Here is a 23,619-nt window from a genome sequence, read left to right as displayed (position 1 = left end):
GTTTAATTCTGTTCATGCCACTGTTTTCAAGAACTATGACACTACAGAGTTCACTTTACAAATTATAACTAGTAACATCAGTTGCTTTAGAAAACAGTACTTTCAGAAATATTGGCAAGCACATCTGCTGTATTATTTTACCATCATAACATTCTTTGTTCCCCCTTAATTTTCTTGACAAGTAGGTTAGTTTAAGCAACTTCAGTGATTAGGTCCAATGTATGTTTAAATAGAGAGTTGAAAACAGCAATATAAAATAGACTGTAAAATGGAGGTTTCTTTTGTAACAGAACTTTTAACAAGAACTACAGTAATAACATGTATTTCAGTAACTACACTACTAACAGAGACCACTTTTAAAAAAATGGAAATACTATATATATATACAATGGCAATTAACCAATTTCTACACTTTTTTCCTAAAATTTAATTGCATGCTACTGTCCTTTCACTTGGCCTGCTACTTAGTAGCTCTAAATTTCCTTTCTAATCTCTTTGAATGACAACAAGAAATAGGAGTATTTTTACTTAGAGTGTGATATGACTCAATTTAACTAGTGAATAGAAACTCTAAGATACATTATTACTTTTTTAGAACACTTTTGAGATCTAGAAAACAATGAAATCTAATGCTTGTGGAATAATTCATAAAATACTATATAAGCAGTAATTAGGTATTACTGAGGTATTCTAGAGTGACCCAAACATTCTGGAAAGTTCGATGAAATCAATTGCTTGTGTAGACCACTGATTCTCAAACTCAATTACTTTTCTACGCTACCTGAAGAGCTTTTAAAAATTAAATGTTTCCAGGCACACCTACAACTGTAAAAATATAAATGAACTTGTGTTTTTGAAAAGTTCACTAAGATTATTCCTAAATTTTTTAAAGTACACTCAGGCATTGCTTAACAACAAGGATATTTTCTGAGAAATGTGTCATTAAGCGCTTTTGTCGTAACATATCATAGAGTGTTATTACACAAAACTAGATGGTATAGCCTACTACACATATTGCTCCGAGGCTACAAATCTGTTATAGCATATTACTGTACTGAATATGACAGGCAGTTTTAACAAGTATTTCTGTATTTAAATGTATCTAACATAGAAAAATTACAGTAAAAATACAATATAAAACATAAAATATTGTATACCTGTATAGGGCATTTACCATGAATGGAGCTTGTAGGACTGGACGGTGCTCTGGGTGAGTCAGTGAACGAGTGGTGAGTACTGTATACTACTGTAGACTTTATAATAAACACCATAAACTTAGGCTACACTAAATTTATAAAAAGTAAAGTAATAGCACTACAATGTTATGACAGCTACACCACTACTAGGCAATAGGAATTTTTCAGCTTCATTATAATTTTATGGGACCAACATCATACCTGAGGTCTGTCCTTGATCAAAATGTTGTTATGCAGTACAAAATTATACAGTAACAGCATTGAGATAATATAGGAAAATGTTCATATTTCTAAGATGTAAACTGAAGAATGAAGGGGTGAAATTACAAGGATGTTTGGGATTGAAAACACTTCAGTAGAGAACAAAATGTCAAAGGAAGTATGAAACAAATGTGAAAAACATAGATAATTGTTGAATCAGAGTTATAGGTATATATGTTATTATATATATACCATTCTCTTTACTTTTGTGTATATTTGAAAATTCTCATTTAAAGACAAAGCTTCCTAGATGATCTGATCATTATCCAGATTTGGATCCACTGTGTAAGCAAGATGAGCAAAGTGACTGATGACATTGTTTTATCTTTATTAAGCTATATTTATGGCATTTAGACACAGTCTAAAAACAAAACAAAACTATTGCTCCAGTGGTTCAACTTGTTGCCAAAGAAAGTGAAAACCCATTTTAAATGATGAACTATTTTATATATCAAGTGGATCACATTAATTGAAAATATCAACAACAAGTGATAGCTTTAAAGTTAACAAAATATGTTCTTGCTGCTGTTTTAAAGATATCTTACTTTCTGTCCTCAGAATTCTCCAAAGTCACTACTACTCAATTAACAAACTTTTTGGTAGGAATAATGATCTCTTCATTAGACTGTCTCCATCCCTTCCTTCATCTACTACACTGTTATTAATCATGCACAATACATGCAACATACAGTGATAATTTTGCCATTAAAATGTTTCCATTAAAGGTTCAAAATTCACTGTGAATAACTGGATTAAAAAAATGCAGGTTAAGTCTTAAAAACAACAAAGCCAAACTTTTTGGTAAAAGGGGTGACTGGGACATAACAAAACTAGATGGTATAGCCTACTACACACCTAGGCTATATGGCATAACCTATTGCTCCTAGGCTACAAACCTAGGAGTGATGCATCCTTTAAAATAGGTCTTAGTTGAGATGTGGTCTAGACTACAATGTCTAGACTAAAATACAGTCTAACTACAATGTAGACTATATTTTAAAACGACTCAAGTAGCCTTACAGAAAAATGGTAGGAGGTTCTATTCTTCCAAAGCAAATGATAATTAAACATTAAATGATCATTTAACTTTTTTGTTACTTCCTATAAAAAAGCAGCAACTTATTAATTATTAAGACAAGGAACTATCCTTCTTCTCTTAGAAAACTTCCCAAAGGAAGGAAGCCTGTGTCGTATTAGGAAAGTATGCCTTAAAAATACTAAGAAAAACTTAAAAATTAAATAAACTTACACCTGGTCTTCTTTCGAGTCTTTATTCTGAAAAATAACCCAAGAATTAGTAATCTATATCAACTATATCAAAACAACATAATAGTAATATAATTACATTTAGGTCAGTGTTTCTCAAAAAGTTTTTGACCATAACTAAAGAAATATATATCATGATGTCATATGCACTTACACATATACTTTTATACCTAAGTATAAAACTGAAATATAAGTTCCATGAAATAAAACTTATTCATATTGTATGTGATGAACTCTAGTATTTTTTATTCCTATTTATTTTATTTCCTTTTTTTAAAATGGCAGCTGTGATCTACCAAACTGGTCTTATAATCTACTGAGTCTTGAAACATGACTTCAAAATCACTGATTCAGATGAGAGGTGAGTATTGGAGATGTGTTTGTACCTATTGATATACCTTTGGACACAATGTATATAATTCCAATTTATTCCTACACTAACTACAAGGGTTCTTGAAAACCTATATATAAGGAGAAATCAGACGTATACATTAAGAATCTCACAGAAAAAGAAGTGTTAAGATCACATTTGAAAAAAATCTTAAAAGTCCTAAATTTCATGTTCATTAAAATAAAACTATAAAGGCAGCATACCAAATAAAGGTAGTATCGATGGCATTTAACACGCATTAAACTAAGAGTATTACGGTATTAATCTCTACCATCTCTTGCATACAAGAAACTTCAGGGTCTCCTTCTCTATAGATACAATGCTGTATGTACAAATTTGTTTAGCTTTCTTGTCTGTATACTAAGATTTTTGTGTTTCAGCATCTGTCCTTATGCTTAATGTCCAGTAATGTCCAGTACCAATTTGATTCTATGTTTTAGAATTACTGACTCCTGCCTTTGCTCTAGTGTACTTGAATACCTGAGTTGAAAAGACTTTTGATTGTTCACAATAAACACATCTAGCATAATGGATTATTTCTCAAATTCCCTTTTGGCTCTTCCCATGACAACTTTATGCATGAATGTATCAGCCTCGTATGGCTGATACATTCATTGGCATAAAGTGAGATTGGCCAAGGTCACCCAATTTGATGACCTGGATTTATTTCCTGTCATGTTTCCTTTTTCCCAACACTTCATCACAGGTCTTCTATTCTTTTGCCCAACTTAACCCTGAGTGGAGGATGTGAGGATCTTATTAACCCCCAAAAGAGTAATTTATAATTCGGATATATTAGAAGCCAAATACTAAATACTTAACTGAAGAAAGGGAACATATAGAGCAGCTACAAAGTTCCTATACATACTAGTTAGAAGTTATCTGTACTGCCCCTCTATTTGCTATACAAATTTTACTTTTCCTTCATATTCTTTCAGAGTCCCTGATAGGTATTTTTAGGATGTAAGTCAGACATATTATGTAATAAAATAAGTAAAAGAGGACACAGTTTCACTCATGGAGACTTTGTCAGCACTGTAGAACACAAGCAAATTTCTACATGCTAGAATTTTTCATGAGAACTTCTAGTTAGAGAGTTTAGTTGATTTTACTTTTTTTTTTTTGTTTTTGAGATGGAGTCAGTCTCCCTCTGGTTGGCTTCACTTTTTGTAACTGGTTGCTTTGTGCTATAACTAGACAATTCTTTGTGCCTACAATATAGTAACTGATTATTTGAATAAGACTATTCCATATGAAGTAATAATATGCATAAATTTTTAGCATTTCATAGGTCTTAGGAAATTTTTGAGGTCCCACTTTAAAATTTAGGTAAAAGATATAAGATCTCTCTTTTAATGTCCACATTTTATCTTGATAAAATTATCTTATTTCAGAAAGTATTTCAACTTTACTTAATAATATAAATTGAAGAAAACCTTAGGATGTTAAAGAAACAAAAGTTCCTAGATATTTGCTGACATTTAATTTAAAAAATTAATATTACTAGTCACGAATTTTTGAGTGGTGTAATTATATTTATAATAACAAATATATTATTTCTAGTTGTGTTTGTTCCCTTTTTAATTTCAATTTGAAGTAGAAATGGGATTTTAACTAAAATTTGAGAACTTGAGCATTACCATATTTTAATTTTATGGCAGTAAAGGCAAGACACACTATACGCCCTTGCAACTTAGTTTGGTGGTTTGACAGCTGTGAATTTACTTGGACAGTTTTACGTAATATTAGACCCATGACTTACCAATACTTTGGCAAAAATTAAAAACATCATCAAAATAACAAATTAGTTTATCAGATAAGAACTGTCTAAAAGTAAGGAAAAATATCCATACTCATGTCTTTAAAAAATAAAATTTAACTTTCATAACTTTTAAGTAAAATAAATTATAATAAATGATTGTTAAATATAACAATGATATTTTACTTATCAGATTCGCATATAAATTCTTTTTTAAATCTTGACGTCATTAGTATTTTACAAATTCATCTTCATTGTCTTAAGTTTCATTAATGATTACAATTCGTTTACACTTCCCAATGACTAACAACATGGGCTTACCAGATTGTGGTTGGGCAAATATCCTCATTCAATTTATAATATACAGAATATATCAAGATTTTAAAAATATTTTTCAGGCTAGAAAACAATGTTTTTTCACCACAAAGTTGCATAACATGGTGGTTATCTATATGCTTGATTACAAAAAGACATGTGGCTTTCCCTTATAGTTTTCCTAGCAATTAAGAGACTCACTGCTAAAACTGTGCTAGATACTGACTTGTATCTAGCAACTGACAAATATCAAAGCAGCAGCAATGCAAGAGGTTTGTATTTGTACCTTTTTGTGCACATTATTGCATTTTTGGCATAGTCTCAGACAAAAAGAAAAAAATCAAGATTTCTTAAAAGTTTTGAAAGCTGCTTCTAAACATATCAATAAAGATATGACAAAGAGCTGTTCTTAAAACAATGAGTACTCATTTTAAAAATAAGTGGTATGTAGAAATTAATGAAATTTTCATGTGACTAATTCAGTCTATATTTATATATGCAAATGTATAAATTACAATTTAGGGAAATATGAAATACAATTTCATACTTGAAAATCATTCAGGATATAACATATGCAGACTTCTCTATAATCATATATTCAGTAAGCTATTGAATCATTTGTGCTATATGTCTATTTGAACTAATTTAAGTTCTAACAATGAATTCATATATTTAATCAAGTGTTCATAATCAGTTATTATAATGCTATTATAATCTCTTACCTTTTTATTCTTAGTCTTTTTCTTTTTCCTTTGTTTACTCTTAACCTAGTAGATAAAAAATTATTAAATATGTAATTCAAACTGTCCAATGGGTTATTCTGCAAAATATGTTTCCTCTAACCACTAAGATCTTTTGTTTTTAATATTATAGATATTTCTTTCTAGATTCTATGGAAACAATTATTTTTGTTTTCATCATTTTTATCTTAATCCTAGTCTTCTGTCCTTAAGTAATCACTGATGAATAAAGGAACGACACATAACGTCAATAAGTAGGTTACTAATAAAAGTTCACAGATGCTCACTTACACACACGGATGTGAGTAACAAAGGAGGAAGGCACTTTTTAAAAAGCAACATATTCATGCCTATAAGATGAAAGATCTAAGAAGAATTTAGTGACTATATAATAACCATTACCACTTATTTGTAAAGAAATATGGAGATTCCATTCTGGATGATTTACATTCTACCTCTGTGCAAACGGTCTTGAAATATCCCACTTTTCTCTTCCTTTCTTTCCTCTCTATTTTAGACTATACTTTCTTCTACTTTCTAATACCTTCCCATATCCACTTCAATTGGGATTAAAAAAAAAATTACAATCTAGCATAATGCTTGCCACGTAAGTATTTAAGAAATGATGGCAAAATAAATGGTTATGGCAAGAAAGATTATGGAAGGAAGTACTGAGGAAAGGACCATTCCAATTCAAGGTCTATATAAACACTAAGAAAATATAAGCTACAATTATCTGGGATGCTTTAAGTACAGCACATGCAACAAATTAAAGGCCCAGAATAAGTTCTTCTAACTCAAATATTAATGAGAGCTTATACTTCCTGGAGATCTTTAAGAGATTCTGTTGAAGATTCACTGGGTATTGAGGCCCCATCTTTATTAAGTTCTGCAAACTGTATTTCAGGGTTTGATTTCACATTTATATTGTACTCCATAAGAGGTGGACTTAGTTCTTCTTCCTCATTCTGTAACTCTTCTATTTCAATACCTAAACATTAAAGACAAAATTCTCAAAATCTAGATGAAAGCAATTTCAGCTTCTTATCAATATTAAAATGTTTGCCAAAAAAGCAACATTCACAAAATAGAAATAAAAGATATCTTACTCTTTTCAATTACTCGATGAAAATGTGTTCATTTATCAATTACCAAATAATATGTGCAAACACCAGCCTGCAACTAATCAGTATGAACCTGAGTGCTTTGTTACCTACTGGAATCTTAGGTAGACTCTAGATATTAGATACTCTAGAACTTCAGTAGACTCTAAATACTAACATTTTGCATGTCCTGACCTTGATTCTATTAATACTTCAACTCATATTATTTTAGCACATATATCTGAAATATAAAGAATAAGAAGATAGAAGATCTATTTTTTCTGTTTTCTTTCTTTTTCATAAGAGGGGTGTGAGCCCCCTATTACGTGACCTTTTCTTTGAGACTTTGCTCCTTGATACTGGCCCAGAGACTCAGTCTCAAAACTTGTGGACTTTGTCTGACTGGTCTCAGAGAGTCCAGCATTTTATCCCAAACAAATCTGTGGTGGTGTATTTTTAAGTATAATTTTAATTGAAGAATATTAATTGCACTTAAAAAAACAGCACAAAAATGGAAATAAAAAAGTTACAACTTATCACCTGGCAAAAAAAGTATATAGCTATAAACAATAGACAGACTAAATGAAGTTATACATGCTAAACACCAAACAGAGAAAGCAGGAAGGTATTTTTGGCTGCTGAAGTTTCTGTGACTAAAACGTTAGAACATAATCTTTGGGAAAATCCTGGAGCACATGCACTAAGCCAAAGGCAGAATAAAGCTCATTCTTGATTCAGCAGACCAGTGGTGATTTGATCACATGATTTTCCAATTTCTTTTTTTTTTTGGAGACTGAGTCTTGCTCTGTCACCCAAGCTGGAGTGCAGTGGCATGATCTTGGCTCACTGCAACCTCTGCCTTCTGCGTTCAGGCGATTTTCCTGTCTCAGCCTCCTGAGTAGCTGGGACTACAGGCACCCGCCACCACATCTGGCTAGTTTTTGTATTTTTAGTAGAGATGAGGTTTCACCATGTTGGCCAGGATGGTCTCGATCTCCTGACCTTGTGATCCACCCGCCTCAGCCTCCCAAAGTACAGGGATTATGGGCATGAGCCACTGTGCCTGGCCCAAGTTCTTCACAATTATAGTTTATCATTTAGTTTATCTGATCAAATAAAAATTCCATAGGTATCTCTTGTTAAAAAGTCATTTACACATTTTATTTTTAAATATATTTACTTAAAATACTTAAAATATACATTTTATTTTTAAATATACTTACGCTGACTGCCCGTTATTGACTGTAGAGCAATTCCTATAATACATAAAGAAAAATTTTAGATGTACAATTGCAACAAATGAATGTCTGGCTAGGATTAAGAAAAGGCAGAATATTTTTATATTGCACCAATTTATTCTATAAGTAACTGGAAAAATAACCAGCTTTGCTCATCAATCCAGTTTAGACAAGACACAATCTTTATTACATAAAGGTTATAAACCCATGATTAGAGAAAAAAAAAAAGTAAACAACAATGTGGTATCACAGATAAAGCCTAGAACACAAGCACTTTAAACCAAGCAACAAATACTTTTGTTTACAGTCTAAGGCCATGAAACAATAGTTAATTACACAGCAAACCTCCATTGAAAGTTGGGACCTTTTTAGCAATCTGATTTATCCAGATCAGCACTTGCTCTCCTTGCCCATTAATACTGAGCACTACAATGTGTATCAGGCTGTGTTAAGCTCCAGAGATTGAATGGTAAAGAAAAAAAGGACAATCTTCATGGAGATTTAGTGGGATGATGGATGTTAATCAAATTATCAGATATCCAAATAAAAAGCAACTATAATAGCTGAGGAAAGAAATATAAGATGGTAAGAAAGCCTCTAGTAAAGGGACTTGACCAATAAGCTCTTCTGACTGCTTGAGTAAGAACTGCTTAAAATACTTTGAATTGAATGGGTGCTCAAAACTCTTTCTCAAATACTCTATTCTCATGAATTATTTAAAATCCTAATAGAGTAAATGTATTTTTTAAAACCCTAATTTATAAGTTAAAAATTCTTGCCTGACTTTCTTATATTATACCAAACTCAGTGTCCTCTTCTTTCATTCTTAGATTATGCAAGAAAACAAAGGTATTCCAGAGCCTTAGTAAATACCAGGACTGAAATTGGGCACAGCAATGATCTCTGAAGAAAACCTGGACCAGTTCACTAGAAACTTGTACAGTTGTGTTTATATAGCATCAATGTGGTCATCAGTTGTTCATTGGGCTGTAAATTACTTGGGACCAGGAAGTCATCCTGAATAGCACAGCAGGGTTTCAGAAATGTTGTCATGTCTTGAACTCTGCTTTCCAAAAGAATAGCTGAGAAGGTATCCTGAGATGTGGGAGAGGAGGTCTGAAGTCTTTTCCATATCAATAGACAAGTTGGGGAATGGCCAATACAAACACTTGCCTGAATGTTACCTGATTTTTAAAATTACCTACAGCCAACAAATAGCTGCTAAAATTGTAAACTAAAAAGGTTCTGCTAGAAAGTAGAAGAAACATACATCCACACTGTCTAAACGAACATCTTTGAAACCACACAGTACCTATATGTCATGGTTTTAGACTTTACTAATTTTGGAGAATAAAACTCCACTTAATGTGATAAAACTCTACTTAAAAGTCTTCAACGATTTCTGTCTGAAAAATGCGAACTCCTCAATGTGACAAAAAAATCCTCTTGAATGTACCTTATGAACTCTCCCCTAATCTCAATAAAGCCAACCTTTTTTAGTTGCCTGCAGTATATTTTTATGTTTCTATACGTTTATTTTTGTTTCCCTCTGAAACATCCTTCTCAATCTTTTTCACCTGGCTAACTTCTGCACACCATTAATAGTTCTTTAACTATCACACTCTCCAGAAAGCTTTTTTGGACTCCTTCAGCCTAGGATTTCCCATGGTATTCTGGAAACATCTCTAGCACTATAATTTCTATTACCCTCCTGATGAGTCCATTTTCCCAAAACCATGAACTCACTGAATCTCTTGCCCTTTGCACTGTGCCTGGCACAGAGTAGACATTCAATCAACGGAAGTTTATTGGCTGAAGTAAATAATCACTTAGTACCTTGTTGATAGCAGGATAACATCCTCTGTATGATTTCTGGTACTGGTATGCCTAGGTAGATGGATAGCTGATGGTAATCAAGGGAGATATTCTCAATGGGATTCTCCTTCACTTTGTCAATATCCTCTTGCTTCATCCCAAGGCGCAGAAGAATATCTGAAACTTTTTTCCAAATTGAACTGAACTGTGACTCAGTGAGACCATTCATCAAAATCTCACTAAGGAGGATATCCCTGTATTTGCACAGTCGCAGGATGTCTGCGGATTTGGAGATGTCAGAAGATGGCGGTTCCATATTCCATCCTTTTTTGGGTGCAGGGAACACATTCAAATGTTTTATAAGAGCTAATAGGAGGCATAAGTCAAACTGTTTGGATTGTGGTAACTCCTTGTTTGGAGGATAAAGCAGATGCCATGATCCACCCAAAGGATGATTGGTCCAAAGATGGTTATAGTAGGATTCCAGCACATTCTTGTGTATAAGAAGCTCTTTTTTCAAAAGTGGGGGTGGCATAGCCTCATCAAATATTTGCCGAACAATGTCAGTACCAGAAATAATAATTATATGAAGCAGATGATAGAAATAATTATAATCAAGCTTGAAGACAGGCATTTCATCTGAAAATAAATTTTGGGAAGTCAAGACATTCTACATTAATTCTCTTTTTCTATTTTGTCTCTCACATTATATCCTAAGCTCCTGCAGGATAAAAACTATTCCAAAAGAATGAAGGATAGTACAGGGCTTTGCCACAGCCAGTGCTCAATTAGCATGCTGCTTTCTCTCTGTCAAAACATCTAAAAAAAACATGTTCCCAAGCAAAAGTAATAACAAAGACTAATCACCACAGAAGTCTTTCAGTCATCCAAGGTTTTGTTCAAGTAAATGATCTTTGGCAACAAAATGACATCACAGTATTAGGTCTTTAAAAATTCTGAAATTTGCCAAGAATGCTAATTGTCAATGTTTAACTATACTTTACATAAACAATTATACTTTATCCTAATCAGCACTGTCCAACAGAATATCGTGTGATAAAATGTTTTATATTTGCACTAATACTCATTGAGCACTGGAAATGCTGCTTGGGTGACTAAGGAACTGAATTTTCAATTTAATTTTAATTAATTTAAATTTAAGTAGGCACATACAGCTAGGGACTACTATACCAGATAGGTCAGATCTATATCAAGAAATGCCAAAAGATCTAGCTCCTTGCTACTCAAAGGGTAGCCCAGAGACCAGCAGCATCAAGCATCCACCTGAGAGCCTGTTAGAAAAGCACAGTCTCAGGCCCCACTCCAGACCTACTGAATTGAAATCTGCCTTTTAACAAAATTGCCAGATATATATCAAATATATGTATAATGTTTGAAATTCTGATCTAATAAACCTCATCTTCTCCCTCAAAAAAAGAGAGGTAGGTATTTCATCAATAACATGGAATAAGGCATGAAACTGAACTATTTGGTATTTTCCTGTTTTAATAGTGCTTTCAAAGGAGAAAAGTGGGCTGAGGTGAATTAGAAAGTACTAATAATTTGGTATACGATGGCATTTGGTGTTATATGGATATCAAAATATGTGTTTCTCACAAAATGCAGCTTTATTTTATCCTTCAAGATTCTATGTTTCAAGAGATTTATTAAATTAACATTTTTGCTTGAAATACTCGATATACACTGTGGAGGCAAAGTTAAAAAGCTAATGACACAGGGAGCTTTCTTTGGGTTACCAAATACAAAGTTGGCTGGACTGCCACCAAACTATTCTTCCATGGGCCCACGGTCCCTTAATTAAGGTATCCAGGTTCTGGGTAGGGCATTTTCTAGCACACTCCTAAAAAGCTGGCAGCTAAGTTTAGAGTACTTGGCCTCAAACTCAAAATGTTCATTCCTTTCATGTAAGGGTACTCTAATGCTTGCTCTATTAAGAAGGAATGCAACAAGGGAAGGAAGGGTTGGTAGAAAACCTCTGCTGGAACACAATCCTGTGGTATAGTCACAGTTATGCACCAGACCTAGCAAGCCTCTCTATAGGATGCCAAGGTAATGTGAGATCCATACATCTGATCTTCCTGTCTGTGATTTCCAGCCTACACCAAGTGCTGGTATAACCCCAAGCTCAGTGAATGACAAACACAGTAAAGACGTGGTTGTTAATGGCATGAAAGTTGACAGAGAAGTCAAAAATTTTAACATACTTTTCAACAGAAGGCATAAAAAAGTAAAATAATACCTTTTGTATTAAATTTTAAACTGATCTTCGGTCTTATATCAGTATCAGTTATTTTCAGAGATATCAACTTTTTATAACTGCAAATGGAAAAAAATTAAGTTATAGTGGAAATAAAGTAATGTGAAAGTCAGTCAAGATTTCTAGCACGAGCATGGCTAAGTAACCATTTTCATCTTCTACTCCTATAAATAATTCAAGAAGGAGAAAAAATAATGAACAAAGAGCTCACCAACAATGAAAACCCTACACTGTCACTTTCACTGGAATTATCAAGTAAGCAGTATTGCCAGATTTCATACTAAAACTATCATATTACAAACTTCCTTGCAAAAAGGATGTGTGGTAGCAGAAAAAAAGGAAAGAAAGCTTTGCATTGTAAGACAAAAAAAAAAAAAAAACCACCAAAAAAAAAACAAGCAAGCAAACAGAAAAATAGCAAACCTAGAAGTCCTCCCTGGACCTCTCTTCACCATATAATATTTTTGGCAATAACTATTCCAAGAAAACCCAACTCATTTAACACCTACTGATTAAAAACAACAAAGATGCTAGTAGAACATCAATACAAATAATTAGAAAAATAAAAAATAAAGTAGCAAAATGTATTAACTAGAATAAGCACTAGGTAAATGCTGCCATTAAACAGATGGCTTGGCTTTGAAATGAACCACGGAAAACAAAACAAAAAAATACTGGACAACAACGTTACAATGTAAGCTTAATGAGGAAAGGGATTTTGGTGGTGGTTGTTATTGTTAACTGATTTTTATCTCCAGTACCACTGTAACACTGTTAGTTGCACATTACATTGAAAAAATGTAAAACTCTGACAATATGAAGTCATTGGCAAAGATACTGAGTAAAAGGTATTTCCCATACTGTTGGTGGGGAATGTACATTTGTAAAACCACGCTGGAAAACAATTTGGCAAAAGCTAGTAAAGTTACAGATATATACAGGTGGCCTAGCAATTCTACTTTTAGGTATATATTCTGGAAAATTTTCTGCTCATAATGACCTAGCGACATGTACAAGAGTGTTCACTGCAAAACTATTGTTAGAGCCAGGACCTAGAAATAAACATCTGTTAATGGCAGAATGATTAAATTAGTGAAGCAATAAAAATGAAAACTCTAAAACTATAATAGTAAGAATGGAATCACACTAAACATGATTTTAAAATGCATAAAATGAATGTTTCCACATATAATGTTCAAAACAGAAAAAATTACACTACACTTACAAGTAACAATATATTATGTAATTTATAAAGTAAGCAGAAGTAAAACATATTAAAACAATAGCACAAAAGAGGGAAGAAATGAAAATCTATTATTGTAAGGCGTATCTTACACTATACATGCTGTGGTATAATACTATCTTAAAATAAACTTTGGTAAGTTAAAAATATGTATTGTAAGTCCTCAAGCAACCATTAAAAAAGGGTAAAACTAATAAACCAAACCAGAAAATAAACAATAAAGACAGATAGGGAAAACTGAAAACAACAAGGCAGACAGTAGATTTCCAACCATATAAATTAGTAAAGAAAATACAAATGGAATAAAAAAAAATTTAAAGGCAGAGATTGTCATATTGTATATATAAAACAAGAAAGACCTATGCCACCTATATACATAGGTTGAAGTAAATGGATGCAAAAGGATATACCATGCAAACACTAATCAAAAGAAAGCTGCAGTAGCTATATTAATAACAGACAAAAAACACTTAAGGCAAGAATACTATCAGGGTTAAAAAGAGATATTAAAGCCGGGCATAGTGGCTCATGCCTGTAATCCCAGCACTTTGGGAGGCCGAAGCGGGTGGATCATGAGGTCAGGAGACGGAGACCATCCTAGTCATCCTAGTAGAGATGGTGAAACCCCATCTCTACTAAAAATAACAAAAACTAGCTGGGCATGGCGGCATGCGCCTGTAGTCTCAGCTATTCAGGAGGCTTAGGCAGGAGAATCGCTTGAACCTGGGAGGCGGAGGTTGCAGTGAGCCGACAGCGCGCCACAGATTTCCAACCTGGGTGACAGGGCGAGACTCCATCCCACAAAAAAAAAAAAAAAAAGATGTTAAATAAGAATAAAGGGGTCAAATTGTCAAGAAAAAAAGGTAACAATCCTAGATGTGTGTGTAGCATTTAATAAGAGTTTCTAGATATACAATTAGACAGTAGACAAAAAAAATGAATCGTATACTTCAACATTCCCTGAGTAACTGGTGGAAAAAGTAAATAATCAAAAATGATATAGAATGATGAAACAGAGCTATAAACTAATTTTATCTAATGTATAGACTATTTCATTCAAGATCAGAAAACAGATTCTTTACAAATGCAAGTGGAACATTCACCAAGATACACAGTAATATGATCATAAAATAAATTACTGCAAGAGAATTAAACTAAAAGTCAATATCTGGAAAGACAGCTGAAATATTACCAAACATTTGGCAATTTAACAAATCCTAAAGAGCCTATGGTTAAAACATACACACATACACAAAACTAGAAAATATTTAAAATACAATGAAAATAGTAATAATAAACTTCTACACATCAAAATATATGGGACACAGTTAAAGCAATGCTTAATGTAAAATCAATTTATAAAGACAAAGGTCTCGAATCAATGATCAAAGCTTTCACCTTAAAAAAATCAAAGCAAATTAAACCCAAAGCAAATAAAAGAAATGAAATTACAAAGAGCATCAATGAAATTTAAAACAAAAACATTATAGAAAAATCAGTAAAATTAAAAGCTGATTCTTTGAAAAGATCAACAAAATTGATAAACTTCTATCCAGAATGATCAAGAAAAAAAAAAAAAAGACACAAAAAGACACAAATTGCTAACATTAGGAATGCGAAAGATGACATCACTACAGAGAAAAGGTCTCTTTGGCTGAAGAAAACAGAAAACTGAAATGGAACCATGACTCCTAAGAGAATGGGGGAATCCTAGAAGGGGAAGTAATCAGAAAAGAGATCCCCAAATTCTTTCCCACAATTCTCTGACCGAACACTGAACCACATGTGTGGAACAGACTAAAAGCAGCTCAACTAAGGCCAAAAGATCTGGACTCAGACTGGATCAGAAAGTGTTCAAAGTTCACATCTAGCCAAATTAGTGGCCTGTCAAAATGAAAGTAACATTACCCATTGGGGAATAATGGAATCCAGAATCTCGACTTTGTATTTATTGTGGTCTAGCTATGTGCCAGATATTATGCTATGTGCCAGGAACACACCAGAAAACAAGATAAAGTTCTTGCCCTGGTGGAGGTTACATTCAAATGGAGAAGAAAGTGTAATAAACGTTAGTAAATGTTTTGATAGAAATAGAGGAAATACATTATAGAACATCTACTGTAATCTAAGTAAGGCTTTTCGAAAGTTTTAATTAGGCAAAGCAGAGTATTCCAAGCAAAGCTTGGAGGTCAAACAGTAAACTAGATACACTTCAATGCAATAACTTGGGAAGTTTCTTGAGATGGCACACTGGAGAAACCAAAAGCAGCTCCGTATAGTTGGTACATGTATGGTTAAGAGTAAAGTGACAAGAGATGGCATGAATGAGTTCAGCTGTGTACAAGGTTAAGTGAAGAGCTAAGTTAAAGAATCTGAACTTAATTTTAAGAGCAATGAGAAGCTTCTGAAAGATCTTCATGCACAGAAGTGATATATTCCAATTTTTATGTTAGAAAAGTCCTATTGATGGTTATGAAAACCACAGACTGGAAAAAGGAAAGGCTAAAGACAGACAGTTTTAAGAAGCTGTTTGAGAATTTCAAATGAGAAATAATGATAACCTCATTTAGTTTAGTGAAGTGGTAGAGATAGGGCAGAAACAGGAAGAAATTTATATTTTAAAAACTAAATTGGCCAGGTGCAGTGGCTCACACCTGTAATCCCAGCACTTTGGGAGGTCGAGGCAGGTGTATCACGAGGTCAGGAGATCGAGACCATCCTGGCTAACACAGTGAAACCCCGTCTCTACTAAAAATACAAAAAAAATTAGCTGGGCGTGATGACGGGCACCTGTAGTCCCAGCTACAAGGGAGGCTGAGGCAGGAGAATGGCATGAACCCAGGAGGCGGAGCTTGCAGTGAGCCGAGATCGAGCTACTGCACTCCAGCCTGGGCAACAGAGTGAGACTCTGTCTCAAAAAAAAAAAAAAACTAAATTGATAGGACTTTTAAAAAAGTTACAAAGCAGTGTTAGAAAGAAAGATCATGAGTCCAGTTTTGGCCATGCTGAATTATAAACATTTTTGAAAAATAAAAATAGAGATATTTAGTATGCAGGTAAGTATACAGGCCAAGCTTTTAGGAGAGAGATCTCTGCTAGGTATAAAGATTTGGGCTTCATTAACTAATAAGGGAAAACTGATGCTTTAGATGTCAATGCAATGTCCCTACTAGATTGAAAAATGGCATTTACACATTAAACAGAAGAAAAAGAGAATCAATGGATTAGGAGAACATTTATATTGAAATTTCTAACTTCAGTAGCAACACTCTGTAATATCTCTATTAATTCTAGGCTTATCAAATATATTACTCTGCAATACAGTTTTCTCATCTAAGAAACAAGAAGATTCTAATTGTAAGACAAGCTTAGTGGTTTGGATAAGTTTTGAAATATAGAAAAGTCTATATTTCATAACAAACTAACTTTAAGAAAAATATCTTGGTTTAAAGAAAAGGATTATTTTCACACTTAATGGGAAAGTATTCACATAATTTCTCCATCTCCGCTTTAGAACGTAAAATGTCTACAATAAATGGTGATAGAGAGGGAAACAAATGGCAATTAAATACGATTTTTTTTCACAAACCTTAATACTACCTTAAAATTTAATGCAGCTCCATTAGGTGACAGAAATACAGAAGAATTAAGCAACCAAAAAATATATGCATATTCCAAAAAAGTAACAGAATATTTTATTTTAAGCTTACCTTGCTCCTAAATTTTCAATGGTTACATATTCATCCTTTCTCACAACTTCAAACTGCAAGTAATGGGGAAAAAAATAGCCCTAAAGTAGTTCAATTTTCAAAATTTGTAATGTTATTTCTTAGCTTAACATTTGAAACATACAATGAGAGTTAAGTCACAGTGAATATAAAACAAACAAAACATAAATAACAAGGTAATAAATAATCCTGATCAAAAAAACAAACTAGAGTTGACCTTAAAAAAGCAGTTCTACTTTACATCACTATAGGATTTAAATGCCAAACCTGAAATACAAAAATAGCATATTTTAAAATAAAGAAATAAGATACATTTCTAGTCATAATTTGGTCTATTTAGTTATAAACTAAAAATTCAACAAGATAGTTCATTAATTAAACCATAAAATGGATATCATCTGAGTGCATTTTATGTAACAGGTACTATATGTGATGTTCTATAGATACTTTCATAGGGGGTTATTTACAGACTAAAAGAGGTTCAGAAACTCTAAAATTATTTTTAACCTTTGGTTAGAAAGTCAAAGGATTAGATACATTATCCTTAGTTCACAATACTTTCCTTATTGGTATACTTATGGCATATTTTGTCTTTGTTTCTCTTTTTGTGTCTTTCTCTTTATTCTTAAATTTTTACTGTTTTTTTTTTTTTTTTTTTTTTTTTGAGACGGAGTCTTGCTCTGTCGCCCAGGCTGGAGTGCAGTGGCCAGATCTCGGCTTACTGCAAGCTCTGCCTCCCGGGTTTACGTCATTCTCCTGCCTCAGCCTCCCGAATAGCTGGGACTACAGGTGCCTGCCACCTCGCCCGGCTAGTTTTTTGTATTTTTTAGTAGAGATGGGGTTTCCCCATGTTAGCCAGGATGGTCTCGATCTCCTGACCTCGTGATCCGTCCATCTCGGCCTCCCAAAGTGCTGGGATTACAGGCTTGAGCCACCGCGCCCGGCCATTTTTACTGTTCTTAAAGACCACTTAAATACTACTTTGCATAAATCACAGCAATAAAAAGGTCCAACAGCTCAGTTACCATCAAAGGCAACATGGCTGGAATCCAATTATGATGATCCCAGGTCTGTTTCAAGTCAAAAATATTTTTCCAAGGAAGGAAAGCAAGAAAAAAAAAAAAAAGGACAAAACAAGATACTCACCAAAATTTTAACAATTCCAGGTACATCACACTGCAGCATCCTTACCATGTCACCTGTACATCCTTCCTTCAAGCATTTTTTCCCACTAAAACTCTAAAGTTATTAATAGAAAAAAATAAAAATAGAAAAAATCACTGATGTGCAAATCTGATTATATTTAAATAACTGTAGTTAGAAGCAAATGTTGCTAGACAGTAAACTGGAAGATGGGAATATTTGACAGGTAGCTGTTAAAAGACGGTCCATTTCATAAATCAATGGATATCCTATTTAAAATGTATGATTTCACTCTACTTCAAAATCTTCAAGTAGCTGTATTACAGACTAAGATGCATTTGCTGCTCCAGAGAAAGCAACTTCAAGTAAAATGTACTCATTAAGTATGCGTAAAGAGGATTACTGAATTTCTATCAGATACATGAGGATTCTAGGGAAAAGGAAAGAATAAAAATGTTACATCCTTTCTCTAGTTCTGGCCTGCTATTTCTTTTGGCTAAGTTACTCATTTTTCTTTTACTTCTCTTTCTAAAATTCAGTCATATTAACTGCCCCAACAATCAAGGAAATTGTAAAGTATATACCACTTAAAAATAAATAAGTAAATCTTTATACAATTGTTTTTACAGTTCACAATGTGAGTTCATCTGTTTTATCTGTTAATTCTTACAAAAACCCTATGAAATAGGTTTATCTTATTCTTAATTTACAGCTTAAAAAAATTAGTATTTGAGCAATTAAGTTACCAGTCTAATATAATAAAACTAGTAAGTGGTTCAGTCTGGACTTGAACCCAGATCTCCCAACTCCATATTCAATGCATTTTCTACTACATCACAATTACTTTAAATGAGTTTTCTGTTGTTTGTAGAATGTAAACACTATAGAACCAAACATTATAGACCCAACTTAACGGTCATCAGCTCACTAAGGAGTAATTAATTCAGAGCTGGGCTTTGTATTTCCACTTTAATATTAGTTGCAAAAAACTCTATTGTATGTTATATATTATAATAGTTAATAATTATAACAATTATATATTATAGTTATAATTATAACACAAAATTATAGTTATATAATTATATAGTTATATAGTTATATATAATTATAACATATAATTATAGTTATAATTATAACTATTACATATAATACATAATGTTATATAATTACATATTATCTATAACTATATGTGATATGTAACCATTATAACTAAATATAAATATTAAAGATTCCAAATATATTTTTGAAGACTATGAAATCTGTCCTTGTTCATCACCTCTAAAATGGAAATCCTTAAAATTGTATAATTATCCTTTCTGTGTGTTTACTAAGAAATTCTATTCTATGATCCTATGTGCATATATGCAACAATATTTCTATTCTTAAGAGTATACATTTCTAAAAGGAAGGGAACAAATTGATAGAAACCACTAAGCAAATCAACTGGTAGCGTTATCATCTACAAAGAGCTGTTCAATAAATGATGATAATGAATGAAAAGTGGTAGGGAGATAAGCATCAGAGAGAATTGGGAAAGAACAAAGAAGGAAGTAAAAGAAAAAGAAAAAAAGAAGGAAGTAAAAAGAAGGAGGGAAGTTATGAACAGGAAGAAACGATGGGGGAGAGAACAAAAGAGGAAAGGGTAGAGGAAGAAATGCTGTTGTAGTTTTAAGAACGAATATAATACCTGATCATTTTCACCTGGATACTTTAAATTCTTGAACTTTTTCCAGCAAATTTTATGGAAATAAACACAGCAACTTTTACTGCACATTAACTGAAAAAATCCCTGGAAAAAAATAAAAGTAAGTTATCAGTAAGGACATGGCGATTCTTATACAGATAAAAAAAATTATATTAAGTCACTTTAAAAATTATTCTATAATTAAATTTTACACAGCATTCAAAATTTATCAACAGAAATCAGAGATCACCAAATTACAAGTCACTAAAGACAGGAAAATTAGGATGGTAAAAAATGGTCAATAACTTGAAAAGTTAATATATTTTCCATATTCTACGTACAACACAATATCAGAAACCCAGTGAGTGATGTCTATAGAGGAACATGTTCATCTCCATTTTTACATGTCTCTTTTCCTCCATCCCCAGCTCCATACCATTACTGCCTGAATCCCCTCTGTTACCAATCATGAGAACTCAGATTTGCTGCCTTGCTGACAGCTCCTGAGCTACTGGTTTTTCTGAGCATATAGATTGCCTGTCCTTCCCACTGTACCCTGTCTGGAAACTACAGCCTTGCTTTTTAAAATGTTTGCTTTGATGACAAAAATTAAATTGTGTGCCCAGGTATTTCTGCTGTTACATGCTGTTGTTCATTTGATTAGAACCCTAAAGCATTCTTGAGAAACCTTAGGACCATATCGCCATGTCACCTAAACCAATACTGAAGAAGCTTGACCCTGAGCACTGCATCTCACCAGGCTCACTTTTCAACTTCTATTGAGTAGACCTTGGTCTTCTCCTTCTCCCGAACTATCGGACTGGCTGTACACATCATGCCTCGCAATTAAGATTTCAGTTATTTTTTTAGAAGTATTGTCTGATTTGCACATCGTCTCATTCTATCTTGTAATTTCACAAAGTCTTATTCTGACAGATCCAGAGTGATAGATCTATCAGAAGTACTCTGATAGATCCAGAGAGATGGATCTATCAGAAGTATTCTGATAGATGCAGAGAGAGAGATCTATCAGAAGTATTCTGACAGCTAAATTTCTTCAAATCAAGGCTGGTTACTTTTCCCCCTGCCAAGGCCCATAGAAGAGAAAATGATCACTTATTTAGTAGCATCATTCCTGAGGAGTGACAACCTTTCTCCTTAGTAAAATGCTACCATTCTTAACCTCTAACAATTCTAACTATAAAGTAAAGCATTTTTTACATCATTTTTACTGTATGATTGACTGCAGGAATAATACTTATAACTTCAGATGCACGTGAATGTTACAAAACCTTAGCAAAACCAATTTATTCTTTTATTGACTCACAGAATAATTCCTGATCACTCTGAATCTAAGTTCTCAGAGACAGTCAAATAACTTTTCAGCTGCTCTACCACTGTAATTAAACTAAATGGTCTTTTAAAATATTTTATACATAATTTTTATAATTTTATATATATAATTTTTCAATTGCTTTTTAAAAATACTGTTAATTGACAATTACAGTACCTTGTAACTGGTGTTCTTCAAAATGTCAGCTTCACAAGATCGTTCACAATCTAGGTAACTACAAATTGTCTGCTTCATTATATTACTTTCAGTTGTCTTGATAAAATTATTAAGAAGATACTAGATTTTAAAAACAAAGAATTGTGAATTATTAATAATAAAGTAAGACGACCCATGTTTTACCTTGGTTATATGTCCATATCATACCCCTTTTTGAAGTGCTTGTTTATATGTATTTTTTTACTAGTAATAAAACATTTCCCTAATTCAAAGTAAACAACATATAGGAAGGTCCTAAATTAGAAGTACTGGATTTCTTAATGAATGATAAAATCATGGAGAATGGAGAAAAGTGTATGTTTGAAGCCATACTTCTCTTTATCACCTAACTCATAGCATAACACCTGGTATGTTCCTATCAAGAATTATTTGCTCTAATATGTACACACAGAGAGCTAATAAATCACTGGTGTACAAGAGAATCTTGGCTGGAACCAATCCCTAGGTCACTACATTGGCAGTGGAACCACTGTGGTAGTGCAATATGCCATTCCTGCTATAATGGGCAAAAGTACAGTAGAGAAATATGTTTTCAATGTCTTCGGTTACAAATCAGAATATAATTTCTCATTTTAAAATGCTGATTAAATGGCCAGAAGTGGTGGCTCATGCCTGTAATCGCGGTGCTTTGGGAGGTCAGTGCAGGAAGACTGCTTGAGACCAGGAGCTCAAAGCTGCAGTGAGCTATGGTAGCAACATTTCACTGCAGTCTGGGTGACAGAATGAGACCCTCTCTCTAAAAAATAAAATAGAATAAAACACATAACAAATAAATGAAGCGCTGATTAAATACAGGTGAATCATGTTATCAGGTCTAAGTTAAATGATTAGATAAGGTTCTTCATACTTATCCTTTAGAGGGATAGGGTTACAAAATTTCAAATAGTATTACTGGTAACATATTGAAGGTATATACGATAAATAAGCCTCTAGAAATTATTTCACAAATATTAGCTCAATGCAGGATAAAGTTGAGAAAATTTCCCAGAGAGTAGAAAAAAATATTTTGAGAAATAAGAAAATTAGAGACTCAGTCTAGTCCGCAAGGCATCTGAATAATAAGTATTTCACAAAGAAAAAGAGAAAGTTAAGAAAATATTATCAAATATATAAAACAAGAAAATGTCCCAGAAGCAAAAAACACAAGTTCAGAACACTGGGGATACAGAAAATATCCTTAACAATTCCCAGAAAGAAGAAAATAAAACAGGTCAAATACAAAAGTTTAAAAATCAGAATGAAATCAAGTTTCTTAAAAGTAATATTAGAAGTTAAAAGATAACAGAAAAATGCTTTTAAAAAATTAGAGGCCAAGGTGGGAGGATCACCTGAGCCCAGGAGTTTGAGACCAGCCTGGACAACATACTGAGATTGTCTTTACTAAAAAAAAAAAAAAGAATTAAAAAAAAAATTAGCCAAGTGCGGTGGCATGTGCCTGTAGTCCCAGCTACTTGGGAGGCTGAAGGAAAAGAATTGCTTGAGCACAGGAGGTTGAGGCTGTAGTGAACTATGATCATGCCACTGCACTCCACCCTGGGTGACAGAGCAAGAACCTGTTTCCGAAAAGAAAAATTATTCTACCCTCAAGCAAGATATGAATAGAGCATACAAAGGATAAATTATTTTGATACTTGAAAGATCTCAAAAAATTTACCTCCCATGCAAGCCCTCTTTTACAGGAAGCTGCTAGAGGCTAGAGGAGTTGCACCAGCAAAACAAGGAAGCAACCCTAGGAAGGAAAACTTGAGTTCTGAGAAACAGAGGATTCCACATAGAAGAAAGGTGAGGAAAATTCCCAGGATGAGAGTGAAGGGAAACCCTGAGGCCAGCTTAATAAAAACGTGTAACTACCAGTAGGATAGGAGAGAGAGAGAGAGAGAGAGAGAAAG

At 33.1% G+C, this 23,619-nt stretch overlaps 1 protein-coding gene across 9 annotated transcripts in view; it reads right to left on the bottom strand.

Annotated features, from left to right (window-relative positions):
- DZIP3 (DAZ interacting zinc finger protein 3) overlaps positions 1 to 23,619 on the bottom strand; it is a 104,024-nt gene that overhangs the window by 32,733 nt on the left and 47,672 nt on the right. For 8 of the 9 annotated variants that reach the window (XR_004060040.1, XM_030940710.1, XM_030940718.1 and 5 more), the window contains 10 exons: positions 21,671 to 21,790; positions 20,164 to 20,265; positions 18,480 to 18,572; positions 17,316 to 17,368; positions 12,345 to 12,421; positions 10,106 to 10,723; positions 8,255 to 8,287; positions 6,750 to 6,919; positions 5,911 to 5,955; positions 2,707 to 2,732 (listed from right to left, as the gene is read on the bottom strand). Coding sequence is in view for 8 of the 9 variants with exons in the window: in XM_030940710.1 (XP_030796570.1) it covers positions 2,707 to 2,732; positions 5,911 to 5,955; positions 6,750 to 6,919; positions 8,255 to 8,287; positions 10,106 to 10,723; positions 12,345 to 12,421; positions 17,316 to 17,368; positions 18,480 to 18,572; positions 20,164 to 20,265; positions 21,671 to 21,790 (1,337 nt within the window). In the remaining variant the exon portion in view is untranslated. The remainder of the gene's footprint in view (positions 1 to 2,706; positions 2,733 to 5,910; positions 5,956 to 6,749; positions 6,920 to 8,254; positions 8,288 to 10,105; positions 10,724 to 12,344; positions 12,422 to 17,315; positions 17,369 to 18,479; positions 18,573 to 20,163; positions 20,266 to 21,670; positions 21,791 to 23,619) is intronic. The other variant, XM_030940726.1, reaches the window with a different exon arrangement.

This window comes from Rhinopithecus roxellana, chromosome 1 (assembly GCF_007565055.1).
Source record: "Rhinopithecus roxellana isolate Shanxi Qingling chromosome 1, ASM756505v1, whole genome shotgun sequence".
NCBI classification, from domain to species: Eukaryota; Metazoa; Chordata; class Mammalia; order Primates; family Cercopithecidae; genus Rhinopithecus; species Rhinopithecus roxellana.
This window is presented reverse-complemented; position numbering and strand designations above follow the sequence as displayed.